General features: G+C 44.4%; 2 protein-coding genes across 6 annotated transcripts; both read left to right on the top strand.

The window, feature by feature from the left end:
• Window positions 1-195: 195 nt before the first annotated feature.
• On the top strand, window positions 196-3,837 carry wars1 (tryptophanyl-tRNA synthetase 1). 3 transcript variants are annotated; one of them, XM_003962716.3, is made up of 11 exons: window positions 196-282; window positions 655-779; window positions 1,219-1,432; window positions 1,531-1,639; window positions 1,786-1,905; window positions 2,032-2,214; window positions 2,296-2,396; window positions 2,507-2,619; window positions 2,700-2,873; window positions 2,952-3,092; window positions 3,236-3,837. In XM_003962716.3, the coding sequence occupies exons 2-11, from the start codon at window positions 669-671 to the stop codon at window positions 3,392-3,394; spliced, it is 1,425 nt and encodes a 474-aa protein (XP_003962765.2). In that variant the 5' UTR covers window positions 196-282; window positions 655-668; the 3' UTR covers window positions 3,395-3,837. The 3 variants fall into 3 exon arrangements, with proteins under 3 accessions (XP_003962765.2, XP_011616437.1, XP_011616434.1); XM_011618135.2 differs by having other exon boundaries at window positions 251-330; XM_011618132.2 differs by lacking the exon at window positions 196-282 and adding an exon at window positions 337-483.
• Window positions 3,838-4,820: 983 nt separating this feature from the next.
• On the top strand, window positions 4,821-10,540 carry slc25a29l (solute carrier family 25 member 29-like). 3 transcript variants are annotated; one of them, XM_029833024.1, is made up of 5 exons: window positions 4,936-5,313; window positions 6,511-6,554; window positions 7,077-7,120; window positions 7,437-7,520; window positions 9,212-10,540. In XM_029833024.1, exon 5 carries the CDS (start codon window positions 9,212-9,214, stop codon window positions 10,007-10,009), a length of 798 nt encoding a protein of 265 aa, XP_029688884.1. In that variant the 5' UTR covers window positions 4,936-5,313; window positions 6,511-6,554; window positions 7,077-7,120; window positions 7,437-7,520; the 3' UTR covers window positions 10,010-10,540. The 3 variants fall into 3 exon arrangements, with proteins under 3 accessions (XP_011616496.2, XP_003962766.2, XP_029688884.1); XM_011618194.2 differs by lacking the exons at window positions 4,936-5,313; window positions 7,077-7,120 and adding an exon at window positions 4,821-4,928; XM_003962717.3 differs by lacking the exon at window positions 7,077-7,120 and having other exon boundaries at window positions 4,935-5,313.
• The last annotated feature ends 237 nt before the right edge of the window (window positions 10,541-10,777 follow it).

The raw sequence follows: 10,777 nt of genomic DNA, 5'->3' as shown, positions 1-10,777 counted from the left end.
AATCTTTTATTATGAAATTTTCAGCGGAAAACAGAGCGAGTTCCACAGTCAATGGTCCGATGTTTCGGAATATTTTATTTAATGTAACCACTTTATGACTACGTCACAAAGCCTGTATGTATAAAATTAAATTAAACGTAATATCGTGTGTATCAAGTTTACTATAGGAAATATACCACGCTGCCCCTTTGCGTTAATAGACAACACCAGAACACCGGACCATTAGAACAATCTTGTTTTCGGGGAATACATTGGGCTAAACACTGCCTCAGATAGGCTGATGTAAGTTGAATGAGAAAGCTGTCAGCTGTGTGTGTACAATACTGTTTGGTATGCGTGTTCTTTAATATTTCTTTAAAAATCGCATCCGCGTAAAGCGATTCGCGATCAACGTATGTTGCATCCCTCCACAAAAAGCAGGACAACGCGTGTCGCTTGAGCTGTATTTCGTGATTAGCTTGATAAGTAGCCAAGTTAGCTCTGGTATGTTCACATATGGTTCTCACAACTGCTGTTGAAGGAGCTGCAATGTATCGTTATAGCCTCCATAATCCCGTTTTATCCTTCCTTGACGGTCTTCTTTCATATGCAACTTCTATATGAATTGTATTATGTGTTAAATCTTTAAATTGTTGAACATTTTGTGTCATTCAGCCAATGTAAAGAGGATGGCCGACAGTCCAGACTTTGAAAGAACCATGAGTCCCCTGGAACTGTACGAGAAACTGACAGCACAAGGAGACCAAGTCAGGGCTTTGAAAACAGCCAAATCTGACAAAGTAAGTACTACTGAATTAAACAAAATATTTATTTGTCTTCTTACCTCTTTAATTCCAAGAACGACCTACCTAACTCATCATTTTCATTATTTGTGATGTCCCGTTTTCAATTCTAGCTTTCATATCATGAAGTTACAAAGTAATTCACTTTTATTATACACTGAAGAGAAATATTAATGCAACACTCTTTTTTTTGGGATTCATGAGCTGATCCAAAGGTCTAAGACTTTTTTATGTGTGTCAATGTGCTGGGTCGACAGCAGGTTAATTGCACAGGTGTACCTCACATTGCCCACAGTAAAATGCCTTTTTTTTAAAAAAAGAAGAAAGATTTGTGAACAGTATTTGGGAAATAGAATGAGAATAGTTTTGAATCCGCTCCCTGCTTCTGTTGAAATTCCTCCGAGTGATATCTACTAGCATTGTTTTTGTTTCCTAGGCTGAGATTGATGCTGCCGTCCAGTTGCTGCTAAAGATGAAACTGGAATACAAACAAGTGACCGGTCAGGATTATAAAGCAGGCAGTCCCCCCTCAGAAAACTCAGCTCCATTCAATGGGGCAACAGCAGATGGCAGTAATGATGAAGACACAGTCGACCCGTGGAACGTTTCCACCACCAATGCCAAAGGAGTGGATTATGACAAACTCATTGGTGAGATGGGATTATTTTATAAGTAATGCATAGTGTAATAATATGACATGGATTATATACAGAAGGTATGAATGTTATATTCTCCTGTTTTTGATTAGTAAGGTTTGGAAGCAGCAAGATTGACCAACAACTAGTGGACAGAATAGAGAAAGTCTCAGGTCAAAAACCCCACCGCTTCCTACGAAGAGGAATCTTCTTTTCACACAGGTCAGCTGATGTTAGATTAGAACAATGTTTTCTAGATTCATATTTATGTTCCATAGTTGGATACTCACCAAATATTTATTGTGTTTATGGAAGCAAATTGTGAAAATACTCTAACTCATTCCAAATGCTCCGCTTTCCACTGACAGAGACATGCACCAGGTCTTGGATGCATACGAGAAGCAGAAGTCCTTCTATCTCTACACCGGCAGAGGTCCATCATCGGAGGCCATGCATGTCGGTCATCTCATCCCATTCATCTTTACCAAGTGGGTTATTTGCTCTGTAAACGTATTTATTGTGAGGATATGAGTGAAGGATCTGTCATGTGGATACATGATGAGCCTTGCAGACTTCTGCAATGTTCATAAATGTAACTCATTTTTCCCTCTCAGGTGGCTTCAGGATGTTTTTGACATCCCTCTGGTGATTCAACTGACCGACGATGAAAAGTACCTGTGGAAGGATCTAACAATAGAGGAGTGCCACCGCTTTGCCGTGGAGAACGCCAAAGACATCATTGCATGTGGTTTCGATGTCAACAAGACGTTTATCTTCTCTGACCTTGACTACATGGGGTAATCCGATCTTCTAAGCAGGCTCCACATCTTATTTTATTTAGCTTTCATTGTGTTTTATCTATGTTTTAATTTGTGCAGGGCATCACCTGAGTTCTACAGGAATGTGGTGAAGATTGAGAAGCATGTAACGTTTAACCAGGTCAAAGGCATTTTTGGATTTACAGACAGCGACTGCATTGGTAAGTCAAAACTAGCAAAAAAAAAAAGCTTGAAGGTTATTTGCTGTATTTTGTGATTCCAAGTGGAATATTTTGGCTCTTCATCTTTTTTATTTTTGCTGTCATTCCAGGAAAGATCAGCTTCCCAGCCATCCAGGCAGCACCGTCCTTCAGTAACTCTTTCCCACAGATTTTTGGAAGTAGAAAAGATATCCAATGTCTTATCCCCTGTGCCATCGACCAGGTTAGGAAAATATTTCTGTGACAAGCTGATACAGCCTGCTGGTGTCATGTTTAACCGTCGTGCTCATCTCCTTCATGCAGGATCCTTACTTCAGGATGACCCGAGATGTTGCTCCGAGGATTGGTTACCCCAAACCAGCGCTGCTGCACTCCACCTTCTTCCCTGCCCTGCAGGGGGCACAAACCAAGATGAGCGCCAGCGACGCAAACTCCTCAATCTTCCTCACGGACACACCCAAACAAATCAAAACCAAGGTGCGGCTTTTACTGGTCAGATTGTGTCGCGTGTGACCGCAGACCAATAATTGTGCCTCGCGAAACTGTTCTTTGCAGGTCAACAAGCATGCGTTTTCGGGAGGAAAGGACACAGTGGAAGAGCACAGGAAGCACGGCGGAAACCCTGACGTTGATGTCTCCTTCATGTACTTGACTTTCTTCCTGGAGGATGATGAACAGCTGGAAAAGATCAGACAGGTGAGGGCAGATCAGAGGAAGGGACAAAATGCTTTATCTTCTGTTTTTCCTCTGCACCTCACCAACATTGACTGTGTTTCTGTTAATTTATTATCCCTGTTTATCATTCCCTCACCTCACTTTCATTCTTACTCTGTCTCTAGGATTATGCCAGTGGTGCTCTCCTAACAGGAGAACTGAAGAAGATGTTGATTGACACCCTCCAACCAATGATTGCCCAGCACCAAGAGCGGCGCAAACAGGTTACGGACGAAACGGTCAAGCAGTTCATGACACCCAGGCCATTAAATTTTAAACACTGACTTCAAACCGACGCCGATGTTGCCCCCGCCTCTGATCTATGTACCAGAAGAAACGTGCAGTTTTCCTTCTTCTGTTGCTTCTTATGTTACCGTGAAAGTGGAAGCTGGACATTTTACATCCAGATTGGACCTACGTGCGAGCAGCATGTACATCTCTATCTTATAGAGTTTATTGTGTCTACAGCCCGAGTGTATGTGTCATGAGCCTGACTGCTGGTCTCAGGGTGAATGTTGATTAAAGCTCTGCATTGGAGTCCATATCTGCTCAGACAAAAATGCCTTCAAGCCTTGTTTGTTTACTTGGAAAACATCCTGTAAACCAAAAATTAGTCTTTGTAGTTGTCTACACATGGGACCTTACTCGTTAGATAATCTTGCCCTAGTTACCCTGAGGGATCGGGCACTTCTGGCACAGACATGAGATATCTGGTTAAAAAAAATAATAAAAAGCATCACTCTGAAGAAAATTGGAGCTATCAAGATTGCAAACAGTAGACTACTTAAGATTAAAATCCATTATGTAACTGTTTGCTCTTCGTAACAACATGGAACACTAGATGTTTGTGCACTTTATGTAGCTTTCATTTTTGTCTGGAATGCACCTCCATATTAGACAACAAAACCACTAAAGTTACTGAGTAATTTGTTGGAAACTTATTGAAAATGTGTTAAATATAATTATATCATTTTATTAAACCAAATGAAATGTGAAGTCATGTTTTTCTATTTTCTGTGATCAGTAGAATTGGACACAAGGTTAATGCCTGTGGTTCTACTGTTTCACTTTTTAATCCTTGAATATCAGTAAATATTTTCTATTTTTGAGGGAAACTCTATTTCCTTCCTCATGTGACCTTTACCCAGAATTTGATGTTTTGTTCAGCATTTCAATACTTTGCCACACCAATAAAGATACAAAGGTTTATCACATTATACAGTAGTTTATTCATATTAATTGCATGCACACTGATAAGTAACATCGCTGCTTATATAAAACTGTAAACTAGAACGGCACATCAAATACATAAACCCTGACAATGCAAACTACAAAAACACCTTAAAACATTTAAAGCTTTTAAAAATGTTTCTTCAGTAAATTGGGCAACTCTGTGTGCTCAGTTTGCACAAACATTTTGAAATGCGCTTTTAATGCGAGGAGGGAACAACTGCGTGTCACGTGTTCTTGTAATTTACTGTCTCGTGCTGCGTAAACGACTCTAGGGCGCGTGGGGTTTTTTCATATGTATTTTCAGCAGAAGCAACGCAAATAAAACTTTATTGACAAAGTCACACGTTACACACACTATAACTGCAAGACTGAAGGCGAAATAACGACACAACATATCGGTGTAGTCATCAAACTTCGGTACACGCCGACGACATCCAGCTCGATAATCCTGTTGGTTCAGGAGAACCCGCACCGATCCTTCCACAATTTGTCCCGCACCGACCAATGGGTGCGAGGGGCGGACGGTCGTCTTTAGGGGAGTTGTCCTCCTCCAGGTTTCCCGATTGGGCTGCGGCGGAGAAAAAGGCAAACATTCGTCTTCTCTTTTTCCCCCTTTTAACCCCCGCCTCCCAGTCCGGTGCAGAAATAGAACTGCTCTGGCTGAACGAGGCTATAGAGTCGGACACATCATCACAAAAGTCGGTCTTCCAGTTCACCGTTATTCGCGATTCTCTTCTCGCTCAGCATCAGCAACCTCGAAGGAAGAGCTAACCTGCTTGGATCGATACCAAGCCGGGGGTTTTGATTTAGCACTAAATATTCCGGATTCTTCCCCCCTCTCCCAACAAACGACCCACCTGAGGATTTGTAAAGACTCACATTCGTCGAGTTAGCCTGACTTTTAAAAAAAAATAAAAAAATAAAAATTCTGAGGGAATGGCAATGGACTTCGTTGCGGGCTGTATGGGAGGTAAGCTAAGGGCTTAGCCCAAATGTTGATGTTAGCCAACTAGCCACGTTAACCAGTTACCTGTTTTTTCCTGCCTAATTATTCAGCCGACGCCCGGATATTTAAGGGCTTAAATTAGGTTCTTTTCCCCTTATCAGCTGTTGTTATCATTAGGTTTAAATGCAGCAGTGTGATGCAAATGAAAGCTGTAGCTGTTACATTTTCTTTCATGAAATGTGGGGGGAAAAAAACCGGATGTAAGTTTTTTCTTTCAAGTTCTAGTGCACCTCCACAGGAGATAGCGGTCTTAAACTCTGCTATCCTGGGACATAAGGTCAAGGTCTTTTCTACCCAACTCTCACCCAATATTTTCTAAGGATAACGTGATCCTTAAAGGAAAACCAATAGACAATTTAGAGTACGTTTTGCATTTTATACGCCACTAATGAATGCATGCTTCACCCCCGATTATTGTAAAATCTCTGCTCGTCCTCGTCTGTCGTTTTTGTCCCGAGATGACGTTGTCCATTCCTCATCAGGGAGTGACCGTGCAGACAAAAAGCCTACACATGGAGCCCATGCCTTCCTCTTTGAATAGATGTCTTTTCATGCTCATATTTTCCCCCAGGAAACGCCCCAGTCTAACCTTTTTAGGAAGCTGGTTTATCTCAGATACCAGAACATGTCCAAGATCCACAACAGATCCGTGGCGCTGATATCTTCTGACTTAGACTGTTCTGGTATTTGTTCAGTGATTCATACATGCCCAGCCCTGCTACCTCAACCACAGGGGCCTTAATCTAATTAGAATCTCTGAATTTCAGCAGCAGCAACTGTTGACCGAGGAAACTTAAATATCTTTCGTGCTTTGCATGATCCATAATGACGCACAACATATCGGCCGGCATGTTGCTACACCAGATATGAATTTGCCATCCTAGTTGCCGCCTCTGCCTTTTGAATACGACACACGGGCTGTGGCAGCAGGATTGTTTTGGGTCGTTGGCATAAGTTAAAGGCCAGGGCCACTGTACTGTACGTCTGACACGGGTATAGTACTGACGGGCTGTTTGCTTTTGCAGGACGTTCTCCTGGTCCTCAGACACCATGTTTGCACTGTGTGTGCTCCGCTGGGTACACGCTTTGTGCATAAAGCGCTAATTAGCAGATGAGTGATTTCCTATTTTTCACGCTCAATTTGAAACCCTTGTTTTCCAGGTGCGGCTGGTGTTTTGGTGGGACATCCATTTGACACTGTAAAGGTGGGTGTGTGCGTGTTCCACCGTCTTTTACTCGGCGTTAACATCAGGCAGTCGCACCATCCTCCAATTTGCTGTCATTAGCTCATTTGGCAACGCTTGACTCCGGATAATGGTTGAAATTGTCACTGATCAAGTTGCCCATCAAATGCAAATTTTTATCAGAATAGAGTTACTCATTTTATTTCACATTTATTTTCCGCTAGTTGTGGCCTTTGATTGCTGCAACTAGATGATCCCTACGTTCCAAGAGGGGTTTATCGAACACGCGTTCTAAAATAATGCAGAACGTTTGAATCCATGTAACGTCACATGTTTTCCTATCATCGCGATGCCTTCAGGTCCCCGGCGGCTGCTTCTGTTTGTTACCGCCGTTGCTAGCCTTTGCACGCCACGCTGACATGCACAGAGATGGTGAATGGTTTGGTTGTAGCTCTTGTGTACTTGTGCTTTTACTGTCGTCTCTCCCTGAGCTGGTGTCTGGGGGAGGCTGTCTTTAACAGCAGCAGTGTCACTGTGTTGTAGATGAGAGAGAGACATAAACAAGCTCTCCATGGAAATGTGACCTAGTAAGTATGGTCAAGGTCTTTTCTTCCCCACTCTCACCCAATATTTTGTCTTGATGTATAGAGATACAAAGCACAGAGGACAGTTTGCTCTTGTTTAACTTCATTCTCCGTAGATGTCCCCCCCTATTTTTTTTCTAATTTTGCACCCCCTTAACTATCTTTCTTTACACCCTGACGAGAACATTTACTGTCTGAAACCTTGATGCCTGTTTATATACGTTTAAGCCTGCAATGCAACCTGTCGTTTACACCTGCTGCGTCCATCTTTGCTCTCTTTGGTCCGTCGGGTTGCTAACGTAACTCTTGTTGTCTGCAGGTGAGGCTTCAGGTTCAAAATGTGGACAGACCCCTGTACCGCGGGACCTTTCACTGCTTCCAGTCAATCGTGCGGCAGGAGTCGGTAAGATTCAGCCCCCCAGTGGACCCCCCCCGTTCAGATTTTTCTTAGATTACGCTTGCAAATGTCACAGCTGTGGAATAATACGTGTGTTTTATTTTCTGCCGTGTGCTGCTGACTGCCAGTGTGAATCTCCTCACTGTACAGTGTCCGGTTACGGCACCGTCTCCGAGTCCCGTGTGGGCTAAAAAAAGCTTTAGACGTGCGCAGTATATTTGGTGGCTGCCAGGAGAGAAAATGTCTCGCATTTCTGGCGGCTTTCCAGCATGTCTGACATCACAAACCCCAGCCAAGATCAATAATTATTATAGAACTGGTTTGTTCTCAGCACTTTATATATCAAGTCATGGAATTAAAAAAAAAAACAACTGCTGTTCCTCAAACAAATTTCCTTTTTCGTATGAAGATGTGCGGTTTTAAGGTGTTTTTTCAGCGTGTGCTGCAGCCTTCAGCCATTCAGTCTGCTTCTCATGTGAATTTTTGAAATGTGTTTGTGTACCTTCTTTATCGTCCACGTGTGTCGAGCTGACCACGTCAGAGTAGAAATCGACCCGTGAGGCCGGCACTGCCTCCAGAGCTCAGAAACAGGATTTTGTGGAGGCACAGATCTGAAACGGGTGGCTTCCAAGCGCACAGTGGCTGCAACTTTGTGAAGTGGAAGAACAACCAGGACTCTGTCCCACAGCTGGCTGTCCACACGCACGGCAAATGTGGGGAAAGCGTCCTGTTGAGACATGACTCAGGGGTCACTGGCAGCGCTGCACTAATCTGAGCTGGAGTTTGTACAAATGGTCCGATGTATATCAAATACTTCAAGGGAACCTGAGCCAGAGCTGTCAGGACCTCAGAGTTCACCTTCCAACAGATACATTTTCATTGTTATGCTGATGACATCCAGCTTTATTTATCCATGAAACCAGAGGAGACAGAGAAGTTAGTGAAGCTTCAGACCTGCCTTAAAGACATAAAGTCCTGGATGTCTTCCAATTTCCTCCTCCTTAACACAGGAAAAACTGAGGTCATGGTGTTTGGTCCTGAACCTCTCAGGGATAGATTAGATCACATGATCACTCTAGATGGTATCTCATTAACATCTAGTCTCTCTGTGAGGAATCTAGGAGTAACTTTTGATCAAAATCTCTCCTTCAACTCACACATTAAATTAGTCTCTAGAAGTGCCTTTTTTCACCTGAGGAACATCACAAAGATCAGGAAGCTGCTGACGCGGCATGATGCTGAAAAGTTAGTCCATGCATTTGTTACTTCCAGGCTGGACTACTGTAACTCTTTATTATTAGGGTGTCCAAACAACTCTTTAAGAAGCCTCCAGGTGATCAAAAATCAGATCAGACAGAGTTCTTCGTCTAATCGTTAGGTCACATCTTAGTTATGCTGTTATAGGCCGAGGCTGCCGGGGTCCGGAAACATGATCACCTGACAGGCCTCTGTCACCCCACTGGGTCATGGTCTCCTCTCCTCTCCTTTCCTCCTCCTCATCAAGCAGACTAGATATGCTGATTCCTGTGTAGTTTTTCTGCTCCCCCCCCCCCCTATTCATTTACAGGTATCTCCTCTCCCTCTCCCTCTCCCTCTCCTCTCCCTCTCCTCTCCTCTCCTCTCGATTTGAACAGGACCCTAAACACACAGCTAAGGTCCATGAGTGGACGGTAATCCAGTCTTTCTTCTCTCTGTAGATGCTCGGGCTCTACAAGGGCATCGGCTCTCCGATGATGGGCTTGACCTTCATAAACGCTATAGTTTTTGGTGTCCAGGGCAACGCTATGCGCCGGCTTGGCTGCGACACGCCTCTCAATCAGTTCCTGGCCGGGGCCTCCGCGGGAGCCATCCAGTGCGTCATCTGCTGCCCGATGGAGCTCGCCAAGACACGCATGCAGCTCCAGGGGACCGGTGAGAAGAAGTCCAAGAGGAAGTTGTACAAGAACTCCCTGGACTGTCTGGTCAGGATCTATAGGAAGGAGGGCTTCCGAGGCATCAACCGCGGCATGGTGACCACCTTGATGCGCGAGACGCCCGGCTTCGGCGTGTACTTTCTCGCATACGACTTACTGACGCGGTCGCTCAGCTGCGAACCGGAAGACCCCTACATGATTCCAAAGCTGCTGTTCGCCGGCGGAATGTCCGGCATCGCCTCCTGGATCTCAACTTACCCCGTGGACGTCATCAAGTCCCGCCTCCAAGCAGACGGGGTCGGCGGCGTCAACCAGTACAGCGGCATCATGGACTGCGTGAGACAGAGCCTGCGCAAGGAGGGCTGGAGGGTGTTCTCCCGCGGACTCGTGTCCACCCTGCTCCGAGCGTTCCCGGTGAACGCCGCCACCTTCGCCACGGTGACTCTGTTTCTGTTGTACATGCGCGAGGGACAAGAGTGCAGCATTCCGAACTCTGAGCTGCAGCCGGCGCAGCTGCAGCCGGCGCAGCTGCAGCCTCTGCAGCCGCCTTCGGAGAACATGCAGGCCATCGCGCAGCAATGAGGCCAAGGGCTTCACACAGCTGTCCACACTGAGCGAGGGCAACTGCTGTCTGTATCTGCACCTGCAGACACGTGTAGTATTTAACTAATATATATGTATGTTGAGATAAACGCTCACTTTTGTACACTTTTCCAGTCATTTAGGCGACTCGACACTACCAGAGTTTTGCAGACGTCTCGATCCAAATCTCTGGCCACTTAAGAGTATGTGTGAAATATATACTAGCAAAACAAACAGCATGGGCTTCTGGCAACTGCTCTGGTGGTCGTTAATGATTAGCATAAAGGTCTACAAAAAGAATTCTGGCAGCCATTTATCTCTGCACGGTCTCTTTTACGTCAGGGTTTTTTTGGGGGAGCTGGATTGGTCAACCTCTCCATCGATTAATCAGGTTTTCTTTTTTGCCACAAATGTGTCGGAACACAATAAACCCTATGAAAATACACACACGTTCTTTTCATCTGATGGCCTCCGTTTGTTGTCCCTCTTTAAACTGTAATTAAAGCTTCAAACTTGAATTCACTCCTGTCACTGAACTCATGAACATGTTTTTCTTTTGAATTGTGAGCAAAAAGGAAGCAAACTTCTTTGTTTGCCCTCAGATGCAAAAGTAAACGCAACACGCGTTTGCATCACGAGTTTAGTGTCAGCATAAGCTGATGGCAAGGACATCCTGGCAGACATAAAACGAATGTTTCAAATCAAATCTCCATTTATAAGGAAAGGCTGGCTGCACCCAGCAGGTATTTGAGATGTGTTTATATATGT

The sequence above is a fragment of the Takifugu rubripes genome, chromosome 2 (assembly GCF_901000725.2).
Source record: "Takifugu rubripes chromosome 2, fTakRub1.2, whole genome shotgun sequence".
NCBI classification, from domain to species: domain Eukaryota; kingdom Metazoa; phylum Chordata; class Actinopteri; order Tetraodontiformes; family Tetraodontidae; genus Takifugu; species Takifugu rubripes.
This window is presented reverse-complemented; position numbering and strand designations above follow the sequence as displayed.

Coding starts and splice junctions, on each gene's coding strand:
- slc25a29l (XM_003962717.3), top strand. CDS start 5,280: ATGGCAATGGACTTCGTTGCGGGCTGTATGGGAG. Junction 5,314..6,510: donor CGTTGCGGGCTGTATGGGAG/GTAAGCTAAGGG, acceptor CTTGTTTTCCAG/GTGCGGCTGGTGTTTTGGTG. Junction 7,521..9,211: donor CAATCGTGCGGCAGGAGTCG/GTAAGATTCAGC, acceptor TTCTCTCTGTAG/ATGCTCGGGCTCTACAAGGG.
- wars1 (XM_003962716.3), top strand. CDS start 669: ATGGCCGACAGTCCAGACTTTGAAAGAACCATGAGTCCCCTGGAACTG. Junction 1,640..1,785: donor GGAATCTTCTTTTCACACAG/GTCAGCTGATGT, acceptor TTCCACTGACAG/AGACATGCACCAGGTCTTGG. Junction 2,397..2,506: donor TACAGACAGCGACTGCATTG/GTAAGTCAAAAC, acceptor CTGTCATTCCAG/GAAAGATCAGCTTCCCAGCC.